Genomic DNA, 23,951 nt, shown 5'->3' on the forward strand with positions numbered 1-23,951 from the left:
CGCACGCACGCCAGTATTCGAGATGGTCTTTGGTTTGAAGCAAATATAGGCAGGCCACTCGCTGCCGTGAGACGGATGAAAATCACTCGGCCTTTTTCAATGCCTTCCTCCGTCGCTTTATGGTATTCCGTGGGCCAAGCTACGACCCAAAGGCTTCTTTTGCATCCATCTACATCTTCATCGATCCACTTGACCGTCCAGGATCGGATCTTTTTACATTAATCAAATCATTTCCCATTCCTCCAGATGAAGCGCCTGTTTGGGCGGACGAAGAAGTTGGGCGCAGAACAAGAACAGCCAACTCCTTTGGCAGGCTCAGGTGTTGTGGGCACCACTCGGCCGCGTAGAGATCGACAGCAATCATTGTTGAAGGAACCTGAACAAGGGTCTATGGTAGCTTGTCTGGAACACAAATCTCAGCGGGGAGATGTGGAACCTAGCTCGTCATATTCTCTCATGAAATCGAACAAGAGCGACAATATGCCATCCGCAGTTAATGACGTCGAAGCCGGTGCAGGGGGAAATGAAGTTACGTCAAAGATTCCTGCTTCCAATGGTCTGTCCGATATTTTTCATCGATTACGCTTCAGTGCTACATCATTCACGAATGCAACAAAAGACAAAGTCGCAGCGTCGGGGACAGTCGCAAATGAGACTGTCGCCCCGATGCAAGGCCCCACGTCCAAGCAGCCAACGTACGAAGGCTTTCAAGGGAAGATGCGGTATCTGGCAACTGTTGTATGTGGGGGATGGTTCGTGTATGTGCTTCTTTTCGCCATTATGGCAACAGGGCTTGCCTATGGTGCTCTCAATGATGGAAATTTTCTTGACTTTGTTGATTGGGACAAAAACATAAACGTTGCTTTCGTTGGAAACTCATATTTCTTCCTGAATGACATTCCGCGATTGGTGGAAACCATAGCCGACGGACACGTATACCAAAACTCAGTGTTGCATTCGGGAGGGTCTTTGGGCGGCCTCCTTGTCACTGGCAACGGCATGTATCCTCGGTGGCAAACCAACGAAGCAATTTTAGATAGCAGTTACAAGAACAGCTACGGAAATTCCATGACGCTCTACGACTACGGTCTTTGTACCGTCCAGCAAATGCTGAACGGGTCGGATTCAAATGTGACGTACTTGAACCAAAATTGTAAGTTGGATTCCATAAGTTTGGTCTTATTGTCGCCCAATGATTGAATCTGACCGTTCCCTTTTCGAAGACGCTTACTACAACGATGGTCACAATCCATGCTTTGCAGATCAAAACTATCTAACATATACAACAAATCAACTCAGCCAGAACAAAGTAAAGTGGGATTATGTTGTATTGGTGGACCAGACCAAGCGTATGGCGATTGAGTCGGCAAGAGAGGACACAACGTATGCTCTGGCCAATTTCTACGCGCCGCTGCTGAAAAAGACCGGCGCGGTCCCAGTGGTTGTAGATACACATGCATTTTGGTCATCCAATACCAATATGACGGGCCTGGGAGACATTCCAAATTTTCAAAAGATGATCTACAACGGTGTTAGGGATTACGTTTCAGTTCTATCCAAGCATCTGCCGAGGAAGCAGACTCCCATTGTAGCTCCAATTGGCATTGCATATTTGACAATCTACGATGAAAAGCCAGAGCTCTACCAACAATTGTTCATGGATGATGGAGTGCATGCTTCATTCTATGGCTCATACTTGTTGTCAATCGTTATATACACAACAGTTTTCGGGCATTTGCCTTCGGATCAAGTTTCTATCCCTGAACGGATCGAAAATTTATTCGCTAACTCCCGGAAGCTTGTCTACGGGGAGTCCACGGCCGCCTTCCCTAGTTACGATGAGGCATATTATCTTCGAAATGTTGCGCGGCGTGTTGTTTTGGGACATCATCGACCAAAGTCGTTTCAATAAGAGGTAATAAGGATGCACTGATAGATTAACGATTGTTCGATTGTCAAAATAACTAGTGGCAATTAAGGCTGAAGCCATGTATGATATACATTTGATGCACTAAAGGCGATCAAACTTGAGACATTGAATGTTCTTTCTCATCCTTCGTCGTATTTCATTGATGAATTGACACCGCTTGTACGCGGGAACTCCAAAGTTTGCATCGAGTGTGTATTACTACTTGACCTCCGCAAAGAGCGCATAATATAGCTCTTCGCTTGCTTGACTTGGCGCCGATGCTGTCTATGGTTGGTGGGGTGTAAAGCAGTAGCGTCCATTTCCGAGGGACCAACATTCCTACCTCGTAAAGCTCGCACGTTTGCAATGGACCAATCCTCCAAGTGACGCGTCAAATTTTCCATTGATTGGGTAACTTCCACTGCGGATCCCTCTTGTACAACAACGACGACACCAGAACACGGCGGTGACATAGCTACACTATGCGGATGAGTATGGTTTTTGGAAACGACGGAGCTGGGTTTTACATCGGACGCTTCCGTTTGTATCGAACTAACCGAGGCATCCCCGATGGATGTGGTCTGACGCCGCAGAATCCAGCGAGGGTTATTGCCCTTGCTCTGATCCAAGGAAGATGACAGCACCGGGTATGTAGTACTTTGGGTGGGATTTGTGGGCGAAGCATTGTTTCGGCTTCTCAAAGGATCTGTATCAGCAAAGTCTAGAGCTACGCGCACTTCCGCAGTGTCGTTACTTGAGCTACTTTCACACGAAAGCGCTCGGTTTCGATACCATTCACGCTTTGCCCTTTTGTCGCAATGGCTGTTCATCTCATGAGGAAGCCTTTCTGTAGGTACCTTTTCGGACGTGAAGGAGTCAAAGGCAAATGGTCGCTTGAGATCATGAGCACCGTAGACCACCGCAGATCTTCCAAGCTGCTCTAATTTCCCATCGCATTCACCTCTTTTCTCCATGTGGTCGTTGTCTACCATCAATCGGTGTACTCCACATCGACGCTCTCCAAATTACAGAATTTTGTGCTTCCACACGCGGAAGGCATCCGAAAGTAACGGTGAGAACGGTGGACAGCCCTGAACTCAGAGAAGCACACTGTATGACAATATCTCGGATAATAGCGATATCCAAGGAAAACTTCGGATCGGCAGGGTCGATAGATGGATTCGATAGCGACCAGGTGTCAGCATGTTAGGTATATCTCTGCAAAAAGCTCTGGCAAAGTTGTTTTGCTAATAATAATCGTTAGTGCACATAGGTCCTGCCGTGTTGGTAAAAGGGACACTTATATTAATAAACACAGATGTCGCTAGACATATATACATTCGGATGCTGTCACGAATTTGTCGTTCTGACGACTGTGTCGTTTGCGTGTCGCTGAATCTGTTGGTTGGTGCTGCGGAATACGATGGATTGACGGTGATGGCATGGCACCTCTCGAATCTGGATGGTGCCGGGATGGACAATATCGAAGACAACACTACTATCTACCTTCCGCAAAATTCTCCTACGTGAGGGCTTCTTCGGTAGCCAAGCCTTTGGCGTTGAAGCATAGGCGCAAGTATACTACTAATTACTGATCTTGTTGCATAATTGTAACGTCTGTTTTGCGGGGGGATGGACTCTGCTTCCAGCATGGTAATAGAAAATCGATGGATTCGCTTAGCGACCGTTGTGTTGCTCACCTCATCTATGAGTTGTGATGCATTTCACCCGATATCCTATCCATCTTCTGCTGTCTACCGAAGGATTGTGAGAACACACCAGGCTAGCGTTATAGAGAATCCAAGAGGGTTCTTGTCGGACCAAATGGACGATGACGAGAGTAAGGTTGGCAATTCCAACAACGAGGCTCATGTCGAGATTACATCCTTCAATGAAGCCCTGGTCCGCCCTATTGCGCCGAAAACGAAAAAGAAGCGCGCGTTTAAAAAGAAGAACCCGGCAATGGGTGACACTGCATTTCTACGCAAACGAACGGCTAATCTGTTGAGTATAACGAAGCAAAATTCCGACAACAAGGAAGGTGCCCTTGGGGGCGGTATGAAAGTTGATCGGAAGACCTTCCACTTCCTCATGGATGCTTGGGCATTTTCCGGAGAAATTGATGCTGTTGAACAAGCGAGTGGACTGCTGTCCCGTATGGAGGAATTGGCATCTTGGGGAAATTTCAATATCGAACCTGACGTTCGTTCGTATACCAAAATGATCAACGCCATCAGCCGTTCGACAGCCCCTTCTGCAGGGGACGAAGCCGACGCAATCTTTGCAAAAATGGAAGAGCTCTATCAAACAGGGAGCAACCGCGCGGCTCGTCCGAATACATATACCTATACTGCCGTAATAGAAGCTCATGCCCATTCCGGCGCACGGGGCAGTGCTAAACGAGCCGCAGAATGGTGCGAACGAATGATTGATGCGTACGAACCATCACCGCATAACGAGAACAAAGAATCAAGTGTCCGCCCAACTGCTCGTGCTTTTAACGCTGCAATTTCGGCATACGCCAAGTCAGGAGAAGAAGGAGCAGCGGCTCGAGCAGAACGCTTGTTTGATCGAATGGAAGAATTGTACGAGACGGGAGTTGAAGAAGCAAAACCCAACGCTTTCAATTTTAACTCGCTCATTACAGCATGGGCTAACTGCTGCGAGGAAGGTTCAGCACAGCGCGCGGAGGAAATTCTAGAGCGCATGGAGTATTTGTACAAGCAAGGAGATGAGAAATGTAAGCCGACAACAATATCATTCAACGCTGTTATTGACGCGTACGCGAAATCGGGTGATGAATATGCAGCGCAAAAAGCTGAAGAAGTTTTACGGCATATGGAAGATCTCTATGGATCGGGACAAAATCTTGACGCTCGTCCGAATGTAAGATCGTTCAATTCAGTCATCAATGCTTGGGCAAAAAGTCGAAACGAAGAGGCGGCTTGGAAAGCGCAGGATATGCTGGATTTGATGGAGAAGCTCTACGCTAAAGGTAACAAAGAAGTGCGACCAGATGTACACAGCTTCTGCACGGTAATTAATGGTAAGGGACACACAGATTGAAAAATACACGTCTGGCACCGGCTCCACTCACACTAAGTTTCTGTATAACAGCTTGGGCCCGGAGTCAACAGCACGGTAAAGCTGAGCGAGCCCTGAATTTGTTTCGTGAAATGAAGCAGCTTCATGAGGCTGGTAACAAGCACTTGAGACCGAACACGGTAGCAGCGAATGCGGTAATGAACGCGTGCGCGTATACGTCCGGAGATGTTCATGAACAGAACCGAGCGGTAGAAATCGCTCACACTATTTTAAAGGAACTGGAACAATCTCCTTATGGAAAACCGGACCAGGTGACCTACGGGACTTTTCTGAAAGTATGTGCAAATCAAATGCCGGACTGCAGCACACGCAATCAAGTTATTTCCGTCGTTTTCAAAAAGTGTCAGAAGACGGGGCAGGTGGGGAATTTTATTCTACAGCAGCTCAAAGCCATGGCGTCAGAAGAAACATATATGATGTTGTTGGGTCGAGGGATCCACGAAGACATCCAGATAGCGGACCTCCCCTCCGAGTGGTGGTGTAATGTTGTCGAGAACCGGTGGAGGCGTCGTGGAAACTAAGCTACCAGTACATGTTACCCCTTGTTGAACGGGTCTTCCGGCAAGGGCCAGCTCATATGTGAATTGCTCATGGCGAGACCAAATCCCAAAGTATAGACTTTCCGCAACTTCAATCATACTCTTAATTTACATGAAGTCTATCTGCAAATTAGTTGATCCCTTTCCCTTTCTCACCATAATAGGATTTCGGTACGTTGGTCGTCGGTTGTGCTCCAATTTCCGGATCGTTATCTCGTATCGACGTTACAGTTAACGTGTAATTCCTTCCAATTGCGCTGTCAGTCAGTTCCAGCGTATGATCGACCCGTATCGAACACAATGGATTTTTCCCAATATCCGCGCCGTTCCTTGCATATTTGGATCAAATATCTCTTGATAGTGAGGAGCATATCAGCAAATCTTCTTGTGAGCATTTCAACAGAAACAGATTGGCATGAGTAACGTACACGGTCTCTTCAGCGGGAAAAAAGACGATTCGGATTCGGATGACGATGCCAACAATCGCTTCGTGGGAGGTATTGGGGACCGAGGAGGGGGTAGGTAGGTTCTGTACGGGAGGATTCTGTTGCACCAAATATAAAGGTAACAAGTTCGCCTTGTTGCAATGTTCTTACTGAATTGTTCTTTAGTGGTTTAGCAGTTCAGCCAAATATGGATGAAGGACCGGATCGTGACGCTGTTTTCGGTTTGGCCGAAAACGCCACGGCCGAAGACAGTGGGCAGTCCAGACGAACAATTACTATGGTGAGGATTCCATAGCATCGTTCATACCAACAGAAAGGAGGGAGAATACCATGAGCTAATTCTACTTTATTTTTCCTCCGTTTTTAGTATCGAGATGGATTTGTGGTTGATGACGGTCCCTACCGGCGTCTGGAGGATCCTGAAAATGCCGAGTTTTTGCGACATTTGGCCATGGGTCGTACGCCTCGTGAACTTGTCGACGATGCGGGCGAAAATGTAACAGTTGGACTCATCGACAAACGCAGCGAGGAATACGTTGAGGAGTTTCGTTCGTTTTCCGGCCAAGGTACTTCCCTAGGGACTAGTACTTCTGTTTCGGAAGACGGTAGGTTTGACCCTGCCAGTCTCGTAGAGCCGCCAGCTCTGGATGAAAATCGCCCAACAACTTCCATTGCTGTACGATTACTCAACGGAAGCCGACGCGTTGTAAAGATCAATACAACGGGCACGGTTGCGAATCTAGCGTCAAGTTTGCGGGACTCGTCCGACGAACCCTTCCGTCTCGTGTCTGGATTCCCGCCGAAGCCGTTGCAGGATGGATCTGTTACAATTGAAGACGCCGGCCTGAAAGGGGCTCAGGTTTCTATGCAAAAGGCGTAGCTCGCCAGCTTGCTCGTGTCGGCTAAATTCATAGATTACCAATACATCATTATGGCTGCCGAAATGGCGTCTCGAGTAGAGATGATGTACTACTTCCTTCGAGCAGTGCCCGCTCACGTTGGCGCATCCTTATTGAAAGGAAAGGTATACTGAGACCGTCACCAGTATACAGACTAGAATCGTTGATTGTAACGATGTTCTAACGTTTTGGGGAGCTAGCTGTTTACGTTTCTTTCTACTACTCTGCTGTAGTTAGCTATTGGCAAGTACAAAATTGGCGGGAATCTTCAGAACCCGCGCCAGACTGTCTCGAAAGAAGGCGCGACCTCGAAAACCCGGAGTTGGCCATGGTTTTGCCTCAGGAGTAGCGCGAGCCAAGATGCTCACAGTAGGCAACAAACAGTGAGCTGGACGCGTCGCGGGAAATTCTCCTTTTGACTGTCAGTTCCTATTGGAAATGAATGGCTATTCCTCGGATAACAACAAAGCTATCAAGAGTCTTGCATCTTACATCCACACGTTTACCGCTGGATCGAGTAAGTGATAGGGAAGTATTCACGTGCTAAAGGGGACTTTAGCGAACGAAGTAGGGACGACTTTCAAGGTAAGCAGAGCAAATGGAACTGGAATTCAAAAGAGGCGGCAGCCTCCAATGCGTTCTATCTCTCGGCTACATCTCTCGACGGCGCTGCATTTCCCATTTCAAATCCATTCCGATAGGCGCAGTTCTTTCTGGATGATTCGGTTAGCTGTCTGCGTTGACGTCTCCTCAGTCGCTTCAGACACTCTCGATTTGGCTTACCAAGTGTCTCATAGTCCGCCGTGGCGACTTGAGTGGCTCACTCCTTGGATACAAAATGTCGAGTCTCTCCGAGGTGTCAACAAATACCCGCAAATACGTGTATCCGCATTACTTCTCACAATTTGGTGTTTGGTTGTACGGACGCTTGTTTCATAGGAAGTCAATTTCCGTTTAGAGCATCATGTTCTATTCCCAAATTATCTTGGCCAAGAAAGGCCCCCTCGGGAAGGTCTGGATGGCAGCACATTGGGGGGACAAGAAATTGGGTCGTCCGCAGATATTTGCGACCGACATTTCGGCTTCGGTCGACAGCATTGTCCATCCGCAAGTGCCTCTGGCGTTGCGTGTTTCGGGACACTTGCTGCTTGGCGTAGTTCGCATCTATTCACGCAAGGTGAAGTACCTTATGCACGATTGCCACGAAGCGATGGTCAAGATCAAAATGGCATTTCGCCCTAGCCAGGAAAAGAACGCCGCGATTGATTTGCCAAGCAACCTCAAAGAAAGTTCCAATATGAACGTGGCAAACTTTGGGGAATACCACGAAGTAGTCTTTGAAATCACGGATGCACCGACCGGGTTCCAACTGCCTTTCGAAATCAACGACGATGCGGCCGCGGAAGACTGGGTACCGGCTGATTTGGATGAAACGCATGAAATTGTCACAGGCTTGCAGGCTGAGCTCGGGGAATACGGCTCACCGCGGGATGCTGCCGCCGCCGCCGTCAATAACACTTTGAATGATTCCGAACTCACCGACATGCTCAATCGTGGACAAGATGAAGCCTGGACCGCGTGGAATGTAGACGAAGAGGGAGAGGAAGTACCCTTTCAAGATGATAGTCATGTCTCGGATATCGAAATTACACGAGCGGCAAATGATTCGATTTCGTCTGAAGCTCAGGTTAGTACACTTCTTCTATTCACTACAGTAGTTTTCCGAGGACTACTTCGAGCTAACGTTCTCGCTTTCCTTCGATTCAGATTGGTCGAGCCTCTATTTTGGACAAGCCAGTCAACAGTTCTTTGGACAGTAGCAAGATGAATCTCACAGCCGGTGGTCTCACGGATCAAAACGAGTTTCCTATTGCGGACGACACCGAGATGATACCATTTGACGATGAAGACGACACTCGTCATGATATTCGCAACGCAAGTCTCAACCTTTCTGTATCCCGAGACGGTAGTGCCGGAAATGCCACTGTCGCTATTGGTGGCCTAGACGATTCGCAAGATTCGGCAGTGAAGGGCTCTGTGGGTAACAAGCGAGCATCGGTAGCCCCGAAACGCCGGACTCGCAAGCGCCGCAAGGTTGTGGTGGACAACGACGATACAGAGCTGCCGAATAAACACATCAAGGATATGCTGGCGGACACGAGTGATATCGTTCTGCAAAACGTCGTTCATCCGGCTACTTGGGTTCCTGGTCAGGACAAGGCAAGCCACAAACGCTCCGCTCGGGACTTACTATTTGTACATCTCTCGTACGAAAAAATCTTGGCGCGACCCGCTCTGGGAGACGATGGGCAGCTTGCTCCCGAACTTCTTGCTCTATGGGCGAAGAATACAGCACCCGTCGTTGGAAAACCTTTTCCTTATGAGCTTCGCGTTGGCGCGAACGAGGAAGATGAAAGTGACGAGGATGAATCAATAGAAGAACCGCGACGGCGTCAGAGCCACGAAGCGGACCCCGACCGTCTTCTCGAAACGCGACAGGTGCAGCTGCAAGATATGCACGAATCTGGTTCTATAGTGAATGACGACGAGCCTACGCCATGGGACGATCAGGACGAACTTCCTGGTCCTATGGATGACAGCCGCGATGAAGAGCACCTAATGAATATGAGTGAGTACAGGTCCCTTTTGCAATATCTAACTTTTCGGTGTAGATACTGATTCAATATATTGTCTGATTTCAGGTGGAGACGGCAGCGATCAACCACTTATCTTCTTGGGTCACACGAATGCGGCCCTTGATGTAGAAATTGAGGATGAGGAAGACACGCCTCGGCAAGGAGGTGGAGACTCTCTTGTTTCAAGCAATTCCAAGTGGCACAAACACACAATCTCGGTCTTCAACATGCTGAAGAAAAATATTGCTTCCGAAAATGTTGACGACCAAAATAGTGTTGGCGAGCCGAAAACCACCGAGCTCTCATATACAAAATTGAGTAGGGGTGTAGATCGCCGCACAGCCGCTGGTGTATTCTTGGAACTTTTACAGCTTAAAACGTGGGACTACATTGAGCTGAACCAGAATGAGAGCTACGGGGATATTAGAATCTCGGCTGGTATCAAATTTTCTGAGAACCCTCCTTCCAATTGAGGCTTGACTGTGAGTTGCGGCGGAGTTGAACTTCGTTCGCAGTGCAATGGTGTTGAGCAAGAGTAGTGCTCTTGGATGCGGCCTCTGGCCACGGATGGGATCACTTTACCTAGACTCCATTGATAATCAAAATTCTCCATAGCTTGACACTCTCTGTTAGCCGAACGTACTTTTTCAACACATACATATACTCGATAATTTGAAGGATTTTCTCCAGCGCATAGCTTTTGAATACGGTGTGCAAATATTTCGAGAAAATAGCTCGCTTGTCCGAATAGATGGTGATCTGGTTCTCTTTTGAAGGAAACTTGGTCCGCTCGACGAGCAGACAAACAATCTTACAGTTAGATTACCTTTCCTCGGCGGTACGGACATGCGATGGTGCAGGACAAATTCGACAGCCAAGAGACGACACGCAACAATCCGTGCCGACCCAGCACGTACAATAACATAAATCACTGTCAGTCCTCCTGTTTGGGGATCTTGTAACGACAAAAACTGAAAAAATGTCGTGGAAGGCTGGTCTTTCGCGCTATTTGCCGTGCGTGAGATTCTTCGCTTGCCCCGATAGTCCCTCATCTCGCGGCGTAATGTAAGTCGAATGGATCTTGGCAAGCGGCGGTCCTTCGTTTTGGAGAAGTATGTTAATGACACTGACGCTTATTCTTATCGCTCTCTATAACAACAGGACGTATTACGCTCGCAACTACGATCATTTGAAAATTTTAAACCCGAATCTGCCTCTCATGATACGTACGGTTGAAAACGCCATGCCGGCCGTCACCACCGAGCTGGAATGGACTATTCAAGATTTGCTGCGCTTTATGATTCAGACTGGCCGTTTTCGAGATACTAACGGATCCATCAGTGAAGCACGCGTAGAAGCCGCTAAAGCATACTTATCGACGGATTGGGACAAGCTGTCGATCGAGCGCTGGAAGTCGCCGGGATTCGATCCTGAAAGGCCGGGTTTGGACGAAGACGAGCCTGCATGGAAGGAGAACCCGCAGATTCAAGCCAATCTAGGAACGTTCTTTTCAATGAAAAACGCGATGAGTGAACAACTGGAAGTCATTAAGAGCGGTCCCGACAATGAGTATACTCGTGCGGAAAATGCTCTTCTCATGTGCCAGCGAGTTGATTTGTGGTGTGCTGGAGAGAAGGAAGTCGAACAGGCCGTGATCCATCTTTATAAGCTTGGGCGCAAGTTGAACGAGCGTGAGGTTGAGTTACCTTCCTTCATTGCCGAGTATTATCCCGGAGTTAGTGATATGCGGACTTAGGTTGACACGATTCTTTGGCAGAAATGTGGGAAATCATCTTCTGCCGACCCAATGAACTCTTTAAAACACTATGCTTGAAAGATTTTAACAGACATCGTCCAGTTTTCTTGCTTGAAACTTTATTTGCTACACATAGCCACACAAGGCCCAGTTTTGTAGGAAGCATAATCCGATACCAACCGCAAATAGAATGCAGAGATGCAAGCCCTTACCCGCTACCACCGATGAGGGTGAGGTGATGGTGGAATGTGCAGAATTGAAGTGAAGTGTAATGTAACTCACAGTCACAGATGTACGCGTTCGGCAACGCGTGCAGAGACGTCCGAGCAAGTACACCGTCTAATATTTGTAGCTTCCGTGATGGAACCCTAAACGCCTGTCCTGTTAGGTTTGAAATAAAATTCGGAAATGAGAAAATAGGATCGCGTGCTCAATGTCTCTGTCAATCTCGCGCGACATCGTGGACAATGCAAGAAGCGCTATCCAGTATTAACAGTATTCAAGCCAATGGTATTTCTGTCCCGCGATTTCAGATTGTTTTAGGGCCAGAAACAGCAAATAACAACGCCTCTCTCTAGAGCTGGGAGCACCTTTTTCTTCCGAAGTCGACTCAAAATGCCTGTCTCTCATTTCTCTCGCACTTTCTTTGCTCTGGGAATAGTTGCAGTTGTTGCGGCCAGCGTTGCGGATGATTGGTTCAAGACTCTGGACTCGAATCAAGATGGTTTCCTTGATAAGACTGAATACGACGAAGGTCTTGTCAAAATGCATGCATTTTTGCATCAACCTCTTGCTATCTCAGGCTCCCCTTCCTTTCTTTCTCTACCGGAATTTTCTTTTGGGGGCTTCTGGAATGCGTTCACTTCCTCGGTTGCTATGATTATTGCCACTGAAATTGGCGACAAGACATTCTTCATTGCCGCGGTGCTCTCAATGAAACACAGTCGATCGGCGGTCTTTTTCGGGGCGATATTGGCGTTGATTGTCATGACTGTTTTGTCGACCGCAATGGGTATGATGCTTCCCAATTTTATCCCTAAGGAATACACACATTTGCTTGGCGGACTCCTGTTCCTTTACTTCGGCTGCAAATTGATCTATGATAGTCGCCAAATGGAGGCAGGTAAGACATCTGAAGAATTAGAAGAGGTAGAGGAAGAGCTGTTGCAGCAAGGGAAGAAAAAGGCTGATTTAGAAGAAGGGTCACGCTCAAACCGACCTCCTTCAAAAAAACAAATGGGATGGAACCAGGTTGTCATTCAATCATTGACGCTAACTTTCGTTGCCGAATGGGGCGATCGCTCCCAGATAGCTACAATTGCTTTAGCAGCATCTAAAAACCCTATTGGCGTCACGATTGGCGGCTGCGTTGGACATTCTTTGTGCACTGGATTAGCGGTAGTTGGTGGACGTATGCTGGCCGCTCGCATTTCTGAAAAGACGGTGAGCCTACTCGGAGGTCTAATCTTCTTGATCTTTGGAATCCACTCTTTTTTCTTTGAGAGCTGAATCGAGCAATTTGGTATTTAGCAAAACAAACTTTGAATCCGTCTACCTGACACAAATAGGTGTTCTCCTCAGTACATTTACTGAGAATGCTTCTAACATTACTACAGCTTAGTGGAAATAATTTCGAAGGACTTGAGCGATTTCAATGCTATTGCTTTGGTGAGGAAGCTACAAATCGGCGTTCTCGACGTAGCGTTTCTTGTAGTTACTGTTAAATTTATCGTAGCTTCTTTTGAGCGTCCTTTTGTTACCTTGTTAGCTGACTGTGAAATAGCTTTCGGCGTCGTCTGCCCGCCGTCGAGGCCTTCGTGTTTTTCGGCGTAACGCAATATTACCACTCAGTCAATGTCGATTTTTCTCTTAACACTTTTTCATTTTTGGTTTGCAGCGTGCAAGACTCTCCATTTGCGTAAATTAGATCACAAGACTACATTTTGGATTAACAGCTGCAATTTTTTAGCATGCCGAAGGCATTGAAAAAGCGGGGTCAGACCCATATTGCATCTGCTGCGTCGAAACCGTACCAGAAAGCTTCACCAGCATCGACCAACTCGGCTAGCACCAATCTTATTTCACCGAACACTTCTCTGGGGCAGCATTTTCTCAAGAACCCTGCTGTAATAAGTTCGATTATAGACAAGGCTGGATTAAAGGCAACGGATGTTGTGCTTGAGATCGGACCAGGAACAGGAAACATGACTGTTCCGATGTTGCAACGGGCCAAGAAGGTTGTCGCCCTGGAGTTCGATTCTAGAATGGTTCGCGAGGTTCTGAAAAGAACCGAGGGCACGGATTTGGCACATAAACTTCAGGTTATACAGGGTGACGCTATGAAGACAGCTTGGCCATTTTTTGATTGTATGATTGCAAACTTGCCCTATCAGATTAGTTCTCAAGTCGTCTTTAAACTTCTTTCTCATCGGCCCATGTTTCGTTGTGCCGTTCTCATGTTTCAAGAGGAGTTCGCTTTGCGTCTCTCTGCTCGCCCCGGGGAGGCACTGTACTGCCGCCTTTCTGTGAATACGCAGCTACTGGCAAAGGTAGATCAGCTATTGAAAGTTGGGTAAGACTCTTCTGGATTAGTGTTTGTAGATTGGAGCAGTTCTCTAACGTCATGACCACATGCACTTTATCAGGAAACAAAATTTTCGCCCGCCACCGAAGGTAGAGTCCCGTGTTGTGCGTATTGAGCTAAAAAATCCTCCTCCTCCTGTGAATTTTACTGAATGGGACGGAATGGTACGTTCGAATGTATTCAAGCAGTGGCCAACTGGTCTAGCAGATTGAAATTCCTAATTGCGTTGGACTTGCTTCTACAGATTCGATTGTTATTTAATCGAAAAAACAAAACGCTTCGCTCGGTTCTAAATACAAAGTCAGTTATGAAATTGCTGGAGGATAATCGGAGAACAGTTCAGTCACTTCATCCCGAAAAGATGGTCGACGGTCGACCCGCTCAAGTTATCGTGGAAGAGATTTTGGAAAGAGATTCATGGAAAGGACAGCGTGCAGCAAAACTTGATCTAGACGACTTCTTACAGCTGCTTGCTGAGTTCAACGAGGCTGGAATTCATTTTAATTGATTTGGAGTTTTTCGCAAACGTATTCTCAACAAAAGGAAGTAGACGCAGATGTCCGATTTATACAAAACAGCAGTCGCAGTCAAATGGACATTTCTCAGTTCGACCAGCATTTGGCTTTTGCATTACGTGGGCTTTAAAAACTTTGATGCCATCTTCTCTCCTACCTGTGAAACCTTCGTCGTCGTACTTCCCGCCAAGGCCATCATCGACCCATTGTCCCTTCTCAATGCCTCTCGTGTTGGATTTTTGAGATTCTTGTCCTTTCTGATTCCGACACTTCCCTACTGTTTGTTCCTTTCTGGAAATTGCGGCCATTTTCTTCCCCTTTTTCTTGTCGAACAAGCTTTCGATCTCGTCCCATCCGCGTTTCTTCCCGGCCGACTCGTCTGAAACACCATTGTTCTTACTTCTGGTATCATCTTTCCTTTTTACTGACGACGACATATCGATGAGCTATGTTAAGATTCTAGTAGGATTCACAGATGGAGCGTCGACCGTCAAAATCGACCAAAACGCGATCCTTCACAGCTCCTGGAAGCGTTGTGGGAGCATTTCGCATCAGCGGTAACATCGAATGGACAGAAAACGAGTCCCGTATACAAGTGAATAACATTTTTATTTCACGGAACTCGAGAAACTATTCATTCCATTACAGCAAATGGTGCTGGAAACTATGCGACACACTCGAATGTCCCGCTTCGGCGAATTGCATAAGTTTAAATTCAAGATTTTTTACCGAAAGAATGGAGGTTTATGCAAAAACTATGGAGCGATTCGCTCTCAACTGCGTCAATGTGTTTCTCACAATAACACCTTTCCCTCAAGTCCCACAGTCGTGAATAGACGTACGAATCTCTTTTAAGAGGCTGCGTCGTATTGCAACGTCTAGCTCTCGTCTTTCGTCATTTTACCGCCCGGCTTGACAAAGCTTTCCGAAAGGAAGTTTAACTTGTTCATGGCAATCACGGCCGAAACTGCAGCACGAAGCTTCCGTTTGGCATTGAAGTTGGCAAGCTTCTTCAAATTGGGCCCCAAATCTTTTGAAGCAAGCTTGGCGTCGTCGCCTAGAATCCATCCGTTTTCCAAAGCTTGGTGAGCAGTCAGGCGTGTACTGCAGTCAACAGTGAGCAATGATGATATCAGATCCTTCGCCTCAGTCGATACCGTCCCCCAATACTCTTCGTGGAATTCGTATTCCCCCTTTCTGATTTTACGAAACAAATCACGTTGAGTGCTTTCGATAAAAGGAGGATAACCTCCGAGTAGAATGTAAAGGATTACACCGACACTCCACATATCAGCTCGCTCATCGTATGGAGTTCCCTCTAAAATTTCTGGCGCGACATAGCCTGGAGTGCCACATTGTGTCGTCAGGCAATTATGCTTATAGACTTTCTTGGCAAAACCAAAATCAGCAATCTTGACGGCTGAATCATCGTGCTCCGATAGTAAAAGAAGATTTTCCGGTTTCAGATCCCGGTGCGCAACATGGTTTTGGTGACAGTAGCCAACAGCTTCTAAGACGATCTTACAGGTGTCTCGTGCCTCTTTCTCGTTGTAGTATGCTTTGGCAACAATACGGTCAAACAGCTCGCCTCCACGCATTCGTTCCATCACCAAATAGTATGTGCTGGGCTCTTCGAAGAAATCGTATAGTCGAATGATATGTGAATGCTCCATTTCCTTCAGGATTGACACCTCATCTAACAGAGCAGCTTCATCCTCCTCTGTAAGTTTCTTTCGATTAATACATTTGACCGCATAACTGAGCTTTTGGTTGTTTCGGTGGAATCCTTCACGAACAGTTGAAAATGCACCGGTACCGAGGACACCCTTCAGCCTGTATAACTCGTCAAATCGCATGCCGCTTCCCGAGTTCGGTTCCGGGTGCATGTCCGGACTGTGGGTATAGGTTTCGGAACTTGATGGTTTCTCTGGTATCGGGGACCCTTCCAAAGGACTTAACTCGGGAGCTGCCAAAAATTCTTGACTCATGTCGTTAATGGCAGTTGTATTAAGTGCGGAAGAATTAAAATCCACCAGCTCGGCAGACTCCAAGAAATTTCCTTCCAAGCTTCCCTCAAGTTGGAGATTACCTATCTTGTCACATATCGCGTCAGCTCCTTCTCCGCCACCCGCAAGAATCTCATCGGTTAAACTCTCGTCATCCGACATTTTTGATTGAATTTTTGTTTTCCCTTTACAGTTAGAGGATTCCTGATAGTGTTTCGGGGCTGAGGCTTTTTTGGGTGTGGACCGCTGTATTTCCTCCGCCGGCAAATGCGGGTATGTGATTGGAGAAGGAGGCACGTATACGCTCGTTTTCTTTTTTGTCTGGTTAAAATGTTTCTGGGGTGGCTGCTCTACGCTCGAATCAGATTCGGACGATTTGGCAGTCTTTGGACCACTGCCAGACGCTGATTGCTGTTTCGCCGACTTGGACACGGCCAGCTGTTTTGACGTGGTTTGCCTCTGTCCGTTCGATGACCTCTGCAGATCAGCTGCAGACGATGCAAATAAAGTTTGCGGCGAAGGCGCTTGTGAAGCCTTGCTAGTGTAGGACGATGTCACGGTACGCAACGGCGCTTCCGTATTGGACGGATTCGTAAGTTGGGGCGGGAAAAAAGATTCCGTTTCACGCTGGACACTTCTCGATTGTTGGTCCTATTGAAACAAAGGGCATGTCAGAAACCTACTACGAGATGCCAGTCCACCTACTACTACTTGTTTTCGCCTCGTGCGATCGGGAGTCAAATATTTTTCTAGTGGACAACGGGCGACAAACGGTAGACAATTAGTTCACTTCTTAACGTACCCGCCCTGCTTCGGCTGAAGAACCGCAACCCATTCCTTTCTCGCTCTACCCCAGCGAGAAGTTGTGGCAGAAACTGGCAGCGAAGGCAATGAATGCAACCTAACCCTTGGGAAACCCTTAATGCGAGTGTGGCATAACGGTCGACAGAGTGTTTTGTCGACACTGTGGATCGCCTGTTGCGAGACGACACGATTAGCTTTCACAACCTTATCGTCTTTGAAGTGACTTTGGTCTCTCGTAGCATTTGTACCAGAAAGTCATCTTTACCTTGAAATCAGACATATACAGTCATTCGAGCTGTAGAAGGGCAGACCAGTGGTTAACTGATTTTGGAAAGCTACTTTTTCACAGCTGCAAATGTTTGCTTTGGTTCCGTGATTGACAGAAGAAATGATGCATGCAAAGTGTAAGTTATGTTCGGGTAAGTGTACAAACATGGGTTGAGGCTCGCTTTGAATACCTCAGTATACTATTAGCGAAATTCGAATCAGTGTACAACAAGGATTCGAATCAATGTACTCAAATACAAAAATGCTACCTGATAAAGTGTTCGACAGGTAGAATAGCTTTCCTAATGTAAGAGGGAAATGGGTCTCTGCCTCTCCGACGGATACGTCGATCTAATTCTGTAGAGAATAGCTAGTCAGAGGGGGTTGTGCCCGGTTGAATAGAAGACTGAATGTAGATTAAGTCCTACTTGCTTACAAATGTATTTGTAGAATACAACGAAAGAGTACAGTTTTGGGGTGATGATCCTTGTAGAGCCTCTGTTTGTGTGAGCAGGAGCTCTGTCTGTGCATATCAGATGTATCTTCTTGTACGTCGTCACAGTTCGATATAAACACGTCCACCTAGATTGACGAATTCTCAACACGGTTCATCAGTTTATAGTCAATTCGGCTGACTGTGAATTAGATTTAATGTAAGTACAAACAGATGGTGACGATTCATCCGAAAACACCTATACAGATTTAATGTAGAATGTAAATTTGGCTTGAGCTTATTGGTGAATGCTTTCGTCGAAGAAACCGGTCAACCTTCAGTGACGTTTACTTCGTGAGCTGTGACAAGTGAATTCATGATTCTTCCTCCAGCGTGTACTATGAACGTTTTTATTGATATTTGGCTGCAAGTCCTGCATTACAGAGAGCTGCTGAGAGAATGTAGACATATGCACGTATTTCTTGAGCCGCATGGTGCGCACTGAATATCTATAGCTTTCCACCGCCCACCCGGCAGAGCACAAAATCACTTATTTTCTGTTTCACCAAGGAACACCTGAAATCTGTTTGACGACGGTTGCTTTCATTGGTGTAGAGACAAGTCCATGACTACAGTAGTAAAAATACCAAAGGCTCTTCCCTCTAATCGGAAAACGCACCAATTTCTTGAGACCGAGGTTCCAAAAGACGACCGAGAAGAGGAGAAAACGTTTCTCGAGGAAGAATCTGAATGTCATGAAGTCGACAGTGTCGTCGAAGAAGATGCTGCGGCAGTCACGCAAGATACAGTGGCGATAGAGAGCAAGACGGTCACATTCAATCAAGTGCACATTCAAGAGCATTTTGTGACACTGGGTGATCATCCATCGACTATGCGAGGCCCACCGCTGACTCTAAGCTGGGCTCCCTGCGAAACGTACGCAATGCACATTGATGAATTTGAGTGTGTTGATTCCGATGGCAGAGTCGATCGTTTGAGGCGATCAGGCCCCGAGCTGCGTATGCCTCCTGACGTTCGTCGGGGAATGCTGAAGTATACACATACATCGACGGAAATAAGGAAAGTCGAGGTCGAGGCTCGCAAGGTGCGATCTGCGCGTTCCCTTTCGTACGCACTCACAGAAGTTGAATATATGACAGTGTTGGTACAATCAGCAGCTCGCAAGCTCCGACGCTTTCGTCGAAAGTCTTCGAAAGACCCGCCAAGCCCTGCTGAGGTTTGGTTATTAAAGGACAAAGAGCAACGGAAAGCAAGCAAGGGCAAACCTAAGAGCGATCCCTTACTACTGGGACGAAGAGCCTCATCAGGTACGACGAAAATTACACAGAACCACAAAAAAGAAATTAACGACACCTTGCGGAGCGAAGAGCTCGACAGAGAAGGAGCTAGACGACGCTTGGAAGAGCTCACTATAGGGTGATAGGATCAAATCTTATTGTGGAGAGGTGAAAACAATCATACACACACTGCATGCATATCGTTTACCAGAACTCGCCAGACATACGGTAAAAGACAAAAAGCAAATCGTTGATACTTTGAAGTAAGTGGAGATGAAAGGGAATTTTCTTGAGTAAGTGGGGCAGCAGATTCTCCCGACGGATTTTTCATTGTTCTATTGAAGCGGCTAACGACCGGTACATGGCACAAATCTTCCCTCAACGCAAATGGGGGCTGGCATGGAATTGTTTCATCTCAGTAACAGATATAGGGGACCAGTCGTCTACATGGAGTCGAACCAAAGCGTTGTAGTCAATGACAAGCGCTCCCGATTAGTAATCACCTACAACATTCAGCGAATATATGCATCAAACAACAAGGACGAAATCGAAAGCCGGTCTCTCTAGCAGTTAGATAAACCTATAGTAGTGAAAGTCGCTGCATCCGTTCATGGGTTCTTTGCCAGCGTCCCGCTGCTCGCAGACGCATCAGAACAGGGCTTCACCGGTCACCCAGTTGTGATGGATCATACCTCCAATAGCCAACATGGCCAATCGTCCATTTTTGATTTCCTTGAGTTGCATGGCTTCGGCTTCTTCCTTGGACTTGTTCTTGGACATGCCCATGGGGTCGAATCCAAGATTACCAGGTTCGCGGCTGCTGTCACTGAACATATCTTCCATCGTGACTTTTCCCTTATTAGTCCACCATTCCAGGGCGCCCATTCCGAAGACAATTTGCAGCATGGGCGAGATACCAGCTGCTCCTGGCGCCAGGTTCGAGTCATCCACATGAACCATACCGGGAAGAGTCCAGAACTGTTGCATGACAAATCCGACAGTGGCCAACATAGCGGCCCGTCCGTGTTTGATTTCGCTCTCGCGCAGCCACTTCATGTCGAAGTTGTCGGAGAATCCAAGCGGATCAAAGCCAACATCCCCGACGTAGCCCCCAGTGTTCTTGGGAGCCGTTAGGAAAGGCATGGATTTGGACATTTCCGCATTCAACGCGGAAGTCGAAGCCGCAGGCTAAGAGAAATACGAAACAAACCAAAAATGTGTTAGCCACGGAGAGTTGAATTTCTACATGAAAGGAGGAGTATTGTTTTTAAAACAAGAAGTAGGGCGTTCGGGGTTCTTGCGCGATGATTGCGGTCTACAAAATTGCGGTCTACAAAAAGACGATTCCTGCCTCTGTTACTGAACGAACTACATGGGAAACCCGTAGGTCCAACACACCTTCGCAGCCGGGGCAAAGGCAGCAGCGCTGGCCAAAAGAGAGGCAAAGACGGCGTACTTCATGGTCAAAAACGATAGCACTCTGAAAAAGATGCTGGACAGCTTGCACTAGCCTCCTTGGTTGGTGTATCTATTCGGTGCACTGTACGCAGTGGTGTGACGTGAACGCATCCTCCCATCTTGCTGTTGCGCAAAGGCAGATCGCTACGTTGAAGATTGCGGATCGCGAGACACTGGATCGCTTCCTTTCGACGACTCATTGGACTAATATTAATTTGATGACGCCAACTGTATGTCCGGCGTCAGAACCTTTGGAAGCACCCGGAAAAATAAACGTACGGACGGCCATCGTTCGACCAACGACCCACAATCCCGTACGACGCAGATCCCTCACGCAAACTACGGCTTTGCCTCTGCCGGGCGCTCTCGATGTTCCTTTATCGGCACCAAAAGGATTCCCGACAGTATCGTGTGTAAAGTCTCCACTCGTTTCCAACATCGATATTCCTAGAGGCATCATGTTTCGACATGCTTTTTCCAAGAGCTCGCCTGCTTTTCTGGCTGGAGGAAGTGCTATTGGCGGCGCTATTGCTGGATTGGTACGTGGGTAGGTGTAAATTCCGTCTTCTACGCAATCTCCCTCTTATTTCTTGATATATTGTGATCCTTTTTGAAATATAGATGTGGTCTGGCGAGCGAAATACCTCTTCTTCTACGGCATGTGATAGTAGTGAACCGAGCAACCAAAGTGTGATAGGCCTATTGCAGGAGCTTTCCCGCAAGGTGAACAATCTAGAATCGCTCGTCGGTGGTAACCCGGGCTCGTTTCCGGCACGGTCGACCTCGTCCGTTACCAAATCTGGCACACAGTATGGTATCGATATTGTCTTGGGTGCACAGTGGGGTGACGAGGGCAAGGGAAAGCTAGTGGATTTGTTGTCGCAAGATTACGACGTGTGTGCACGCGTGGCGGGTGGTTCGAATGCAGGACACACCATTGTAGTTCAAGGCAAAAAGTACAAATTTCATCTACTACCGTCGGGAGTTTTGAATCCCAACGCGACTTGCGTAATTGGGAACGGTGTCGTTATTCACATTCCCTCTTTTTTGAACGAATTGGATTCACTCGAAGCCTCCGGTGTCGACTATCAAGGACGGGTCTACATCTCCGATCGAGCTCATTTGGTTTTTGACTTCCACCAGGAAGTTGATGGGCGTCAAGAAGATCGTCTTGGTCGACACAAGATAGGTACGACCAAAAAAGGCATCGGTCCGGCGTACTCGTCCAAGATTAACCGAAACGGTTTGCGCGTTGGTGATTTGCAGAATTGGGACCATTTTGAACGCCGATTCCGGGAACTTTGCACACATCACGAAAGATCCTATGAAGGACTCAAGATTGATGTAGACAATCAACTGGCTTTTTATAAAACTGTGGCAGAACGTGTCAATTCCATGACAATTGATACGATTGATTACACCAACAAGCAATTTGAAGCCGGCAAAAGGATTCTCGTAGAAGGTGCCAACGCGACAATGCTGGACATTGACTTTGGGACCTATCCATATGTGACAAGCAGTAACCCTTCGGTGGGAAGCGTATTGACGGGCTTGGGAGTTAGTCCAGGGAAGCTTCGTGGCATTTACGGAACCGTGAAGGCTTACTGTACCCGTGTCGGTGAAGGTCCTTTTCCCACCGAGCTACCGTTGGACGAGGGCACCCCAGGTGAACACTTGTCGCAGGTTGGTGCTGAGTACGGCACAACAACGGGTCGCACGCGTCGCTGCGGATGGTTGGATATCCCCCAGATGAAGTACTCGGCCTTGATCAACGGTTTTACCAGTATCAACTTAACAAAAGTGGACGTCTTTACCGGGATGCCAGAGGTGAAAATCGGCAAAGCTTATTTGCACAATGGAAAGTACCTGAGTAGCATGCCAGCTTCACTAGACGTGCTCAGTAACGTAGGAGTGGAGTATGAAGTGCTTCCAGGATGGTCGGAGGACATAAGCAACTGCAAGAAGTTTGAGGAGCTGCCAGAGAATTGCCAGAAGTACATTTTGCGAGTACAAGAACTGTTAGGGATCCCGATTCGGTGGATTGGTGTGGGCCCGAACCGTGCTGATGTCATTGACCGAGGAGAGGGCTGGGATTTAGCTACAGCTGGTACAAACCAGTGAAAATGCCTGTGTAACCACTGGGTTCATAGCACCAAACCGTAAACCCAGTCAATTTTCTTTTGTCTAGCGAGACTAAATTTCGCAAAAACCAAAAGCTAAGAATTAAAAGACACGTTTGTCTCGAGATTGCTATTATATTTTAGCTCAAGGGAGTACGGGCAATCTCTTCAATTCGGCTCTTCACCGAAAGATCCAAAAACTGGTCTCCAATTTGTACCTGCAATCCTCCAACGATAGAAGGGTCGGTAACTGCCTCGATAATGACAGTTTTTCCTTTCGGCACCTGGGACTGCATCGCCGCTTTCACTTCCTTTAGTTCAGCAGCAGACAGTTCCGATGCGCTGATAATCTGAGCTTCGACCTCACCGCGCTTAGCCTTCATGAGTTGTGAAAACGTGGTCGCCACCTTAGGCAATTCATTCAAACGTGCGTTTCCAGCCATGGTAATTAGAAGATTGCGGGTAATGGGAGACAACTTGTCCATTGATGCAACATACTTAGTTTTTTCGTCGCGGCTGATCATAGGATTCTCAAGGAATGCCGCAAAGGCGGCGGACTTCTGGGAGGATTTATAGAGACCCATAAGTTCCCTTTCAACAGTCTCAAGTCCGCCCACTTTGGAAGCAGCAACGTATGTAGCGTTAGCATAACGCGCTTGTAAGCCGTGCAAGTTAAGCAAGGGCTTGTGGGCGACGTCCGAAAAGCAACGGGCCGAACTTCGTTGCAAGTGGCCATTTCGGACTGCATTAGAAGCAAAGGAAAACATGCTGGCTTCTGTAACATCGATGGAATACGGAATCATATGAGAAACAGACTTAAACAGGCGAAATCCAACAGGGACAGCATGCCCATGATCATCGGCAACCAGGTCTCACGGCTCGTCTTCCTTCTACCGTTCTATTGCTTAGACTACTGCATGATTCGTCGGTCTTACCTCACAGGTGATCAACAAGTAGCAAGATCAACGAAAGTCGTTGGTCCTGTCAATCTTTACCGCGGTTGCTGTCCAAAAGATGCTTTGTATCGACAAATCGTCAGAAGGGATTGCAGATCGCTTGTGCGAAAGCATGCGTCAGTAGGAATTCTACGCCTACACATGCAAGCAAAAACGTTGTTACCTTTCGATCGGGTACTGAAATTTCCAAAATCTGACAAGCAGACAAAATCTTTGTTGT

The 23,951-nt window shown here is 47.3% G+C and overlaps 13 protein-coding genes across 13 annotated transcripts; 9 read left to right on the forward strand and 4 right to left on the reverse strand.

The window, feature by feature from the left end:
• Positions 1 to 246: 246 nt before the first annotated feature.
• PHATRDRAFT_44593 (predicted protein) lies at positions 247 to 1,912 on the forward strand (the record flags this gene model as incomplete). Its single annotated transcript, XM_002178302.1, has 2 exons — positions 247 to 1,153; positions 1,263 to 1,912. 2 exons carry the CDS (start codon positions 247 to 249, stop codon positions 1,910 to 1,912), a joined length of 1,557 nt encoding a protein of 518 aa, XP_002178338.1.
• A 137-nt stretch (positions 1,913 to 2,049) lies between these two features.
• PHATRDRAFT_34059 (predicted protein) lies at positions 2,050 to 2,883 on the reverse strand (the record flags this gene model as incomplete). Its single annotated transcript, XM_002178586.1, has 1 exon — positions 2,050 to 2,883. The coding sequence occupies one exon, from the start codon at positions 2,881 to 2,883 to the stop codon at positions 2,050 to 2,052; it is 834 nt and encodes a 277-aa protein (XP_002178622.1).
• Positions 2,884 to 3,733: 850 nt separating this feature from the next.
• PHATRDRAFT_34060 (predicted protein) lies at positions 3,734 to 5,535 on the forward strand (the record flags this gene model as incomplete). Its single annotated transcript, XM_002178303.1, has 2 exons — positions 3,734 to 4,955; positions 5,027 to 5,535. 2 exons carry the CDS (start codon positions 3,734 to 3,736, stop codon positions 5,533 to 5,535), a joined length of 1,731 nt encoding a protein of 576 aa, XP_002178339.1.
• A 433-nt stretch (positions 5,536 to 5,968) lies between these two features.
• PHATRDRAFT_34061 (predicted protein) lies at positions 5,969 to 6,879 on the forward strand (the record flags this gene model as incomplete). The annotated part of the gene is made up of 3 exons (XM_002178304.1): positions 5,969 to 6,075; positions 6,165 to 6,279; positions 6,367 to 6,879. The coding sequence occupies 3 exons, from the start codon at positions 5,969 to 5,971 to the stop codon at positions 6,877 to 6,879; spliced, it is 735 nt and encodes a 244-aa protein (XP_002178340.1).
• A 464-nt stretch (positions 6,880 to 7,343) lies between these two features.
• On the forward strand, positions 7,344 to 10,007 carry PHATRDRAFT_44595 (mitotic cohesin; the record flags this gene model as incomplete). Its single annotated transcript, XM_002178305.1, has 4 exons — positions 7,344 to 7,483; positions 7,600 to 8,585; positions 8,666 to 9,527; positions 9,601 to 10,007. The coding sequence occupies exons 2-4, from the start codon at positions 7,863 to 7,865 to the stop codon at positions 10,005 to 10,007; spliced, it is 1,992 nt and encodes a 663-aa protein (XP_002178341.1). The 5' UTR covers positions 7,344 to 7,483; positions 7,600 to 7,862.
• A 429-nt stretch (positions 10,008 to 10,436) lies between these two features.
• PHATRDRAFT_44596 (predicted protein) lies at positions 10,437 to 11,555 on the forward strand (the record flags this gene model as incomplete). Its single annotated transcript, XM_002178306.1, has 3 exons — positions 10,437 to 10,599; positions 10,696 to 11,269; positions 11,427 to 11,555. Exons 1-3 carry the CDS (start codon positions 10,514 to 10,516, stop codon positions 11,553 to 11,555), a joined length of 789 nt encoding a protein of 262 aa, XP_002178342.1. The 5' UTR covers positions 10,437 to 10,513.
• Positions 11,556 to 12,127: 572 nt separating this feature from the next.
• PHATRDRAFT_6052 (predicted protein) lies at positions 12,128 to 12,781 on the forward strand (the record flags this gene model as incomplete). The annotated part of the gene is made up of 1 exon (XM_002178307.1): positions 12,128 to 12,781. A coding segment is annotated over one exon (654 nt), but the record flags the coding sequence as incomplete, so codon positions are not given.
• Positions 12,782 to 13,186: 405 nt separating this feature from the next.
• On the forward strand, positions 13,187 to 14,382 carry PHATRDRAFT_19122 (predicted protein; the record flags this gene model as incomplete). The annotated part of the gene is made up of 3 exons (XM_002178308.1): positions 13,187 to 13,862; positions 13,936 to 14,038; positions 14,119 to 14,382. The coding sequence occupies exons 1-3, from the start codon at positions 13,261 to 13,263 to the stop codon at positions 14,380 to 14,382; spliced, it is 969 nt and encodes a 322-aa protein (XP_002178344.1). The 5' UTR covers positions 13,187 to 13,260.
• Positions 14,383 to 15,110: 728 nt separating this feature from the next.
• On the reverse strand, positions 15,111 to 16,245 carry CaMK2 (calcium/calmodulin-dependent protein kinase; the record flags this gene model as incomplete). The annotated part of the gene is made up of 1 exon (XM_002178587.1): positions 15,111 to 16,245. The coding sequence occupies one exon, from the start codon at positions 16,243 to 16,245 to the stop codon at positions 15,268 to 15,270; it is 978 nt and encodes a 325-aa protein (XP_002178623.1). The 3' UTR covers positions 15,111 to 15,267.
• A 2,279-nt stretch (positions 16,246 to 18,524) lies between these two features.
• PHATRDRAFT_44600 (predicted protein) lies at positions 18,525 to 19,427 on the forward strand (the record flags this gene model as incomplete). The annotated part of the gene is made up of 1 exon (XM_002178309.1): positions 18,525 to 19,427. The coding sequence occupies one exon, from the start codon at positions 18,525 to 18,527 to the stop codon at positions 19,338 to 19,340; it is 816 nt and encodes a 271-aa protein (XP_002178345.1). The 3' UTR covers positions 19,341 to 19,427.
• Positions 19,428 to 19,737: 310 nt separating this feature from the next.
• Positions 19,738 to 20,738, reverse strand: Lhcr1 (protein fucoxanthin chlorophyll a/c protein). Its single transcript, XM_002178588.1, has 2 exons — positions 20,596 to 20,738; positions 19,738 to 20,385 (listed from the first exon to the last, which is right to left on the reverse strand). The coding sequence occupies exons 1-2, from the start codon at positions 20,656 to 20,658 to the stop codon at positions 19,846 to 19,848; spliced, it is 603 nt and encodes a 200-aa protein (XP_002178624.1). The 5' UTR covers positions 20,659 to 20,738; the 3' UTR covers positions 19,738 to 19,845.
• A 234-nt stretch (positions 20,739 to 20,972) lies between these two features.
• Positions 20,973 to 22,901, forward strand: PHATRDRAFT_26256 (adenylosuccinate synthetase). Its single transcript, XM_002178310.1, has 2 exons — positions 20,973 to 21,194; positions 21,277 to 22,901. Exons 1-2 carry the CDS (start codon positions 21,114 to 21,116, stop codon positions 22,774 to 22,776), a joined length of 1,581 nt encoding a protein of 526 aa, XP_002178346.1. The 5' UTR covers positions 20,973 to 21,113; the 3' UTR covers positions 22,777 to 22,901.
• Positions 22,873 to 23,578, reverse strand: PHATRDRAFT_44603 (predicted protein; the record flags this gene model as incomplete). The annotated part of the gene is made up of 1 exon (XM_002178589.1): positions 22,873 to 23,578. One exon carries the CDS (start codon positions 23,576 to 23,578, stop codon positions 22,916 to 22,918), a length of 663 nt encoding a protein of 220 aa, XP_002178625.1. The 3' UTR covers positions 22,873 to 22,915.
• Between the last annotated feature and the right edge of the window lie 373 nt (positions 23,579 to 23,951).

The sequence above is a fragment of the Phaeodactylum tricornutum genome, chromosome 4, assembly GCF_000150955.2.
Source record: "Phaeodactylum tricornutum CCAP 1055/1 chromosome 4, whole genome shotgun sequence".
Classification (NCBI taxonomy): Eukaryota; Bacillariophyta; class Bacillariophyceae; order Surirellales; family Neidiaceae; genus Phaeodactylum; species Phaeodactylum tricornutum.

Coding starts and splice junctions, on each gene's coding strand:
- Lhcr1 (XM_002178588.1), bottom strand. CDS start 20,658: ATGAAGTACGCCGTCTTTGCCTCTCTTTTGGCCAGCGCTGCTGCCTTT. Junction 20,386..20,595: donor CCTTTGCCCCGGCTGCGAAG/GTGTGTTGGACC, acceptor TATTTCTCTTAG/CCTGCGGCTTCGACTTCCGC.
- PHATRDRAFT_26256 (XM_002178310.1), top strand. CDS start 21,114: ATGTTTCGACATGCTTTTTCCAAGAGCTCGCCTGCTTTTCTGGCTGGA. Junction 21,195..21,276: donor GCGGCGCTATTGCTGGATTG/GTACGTGGGTAG, acceptor TTTGAAATATAG/ATGTGGTCTGGCGAGCGAAA.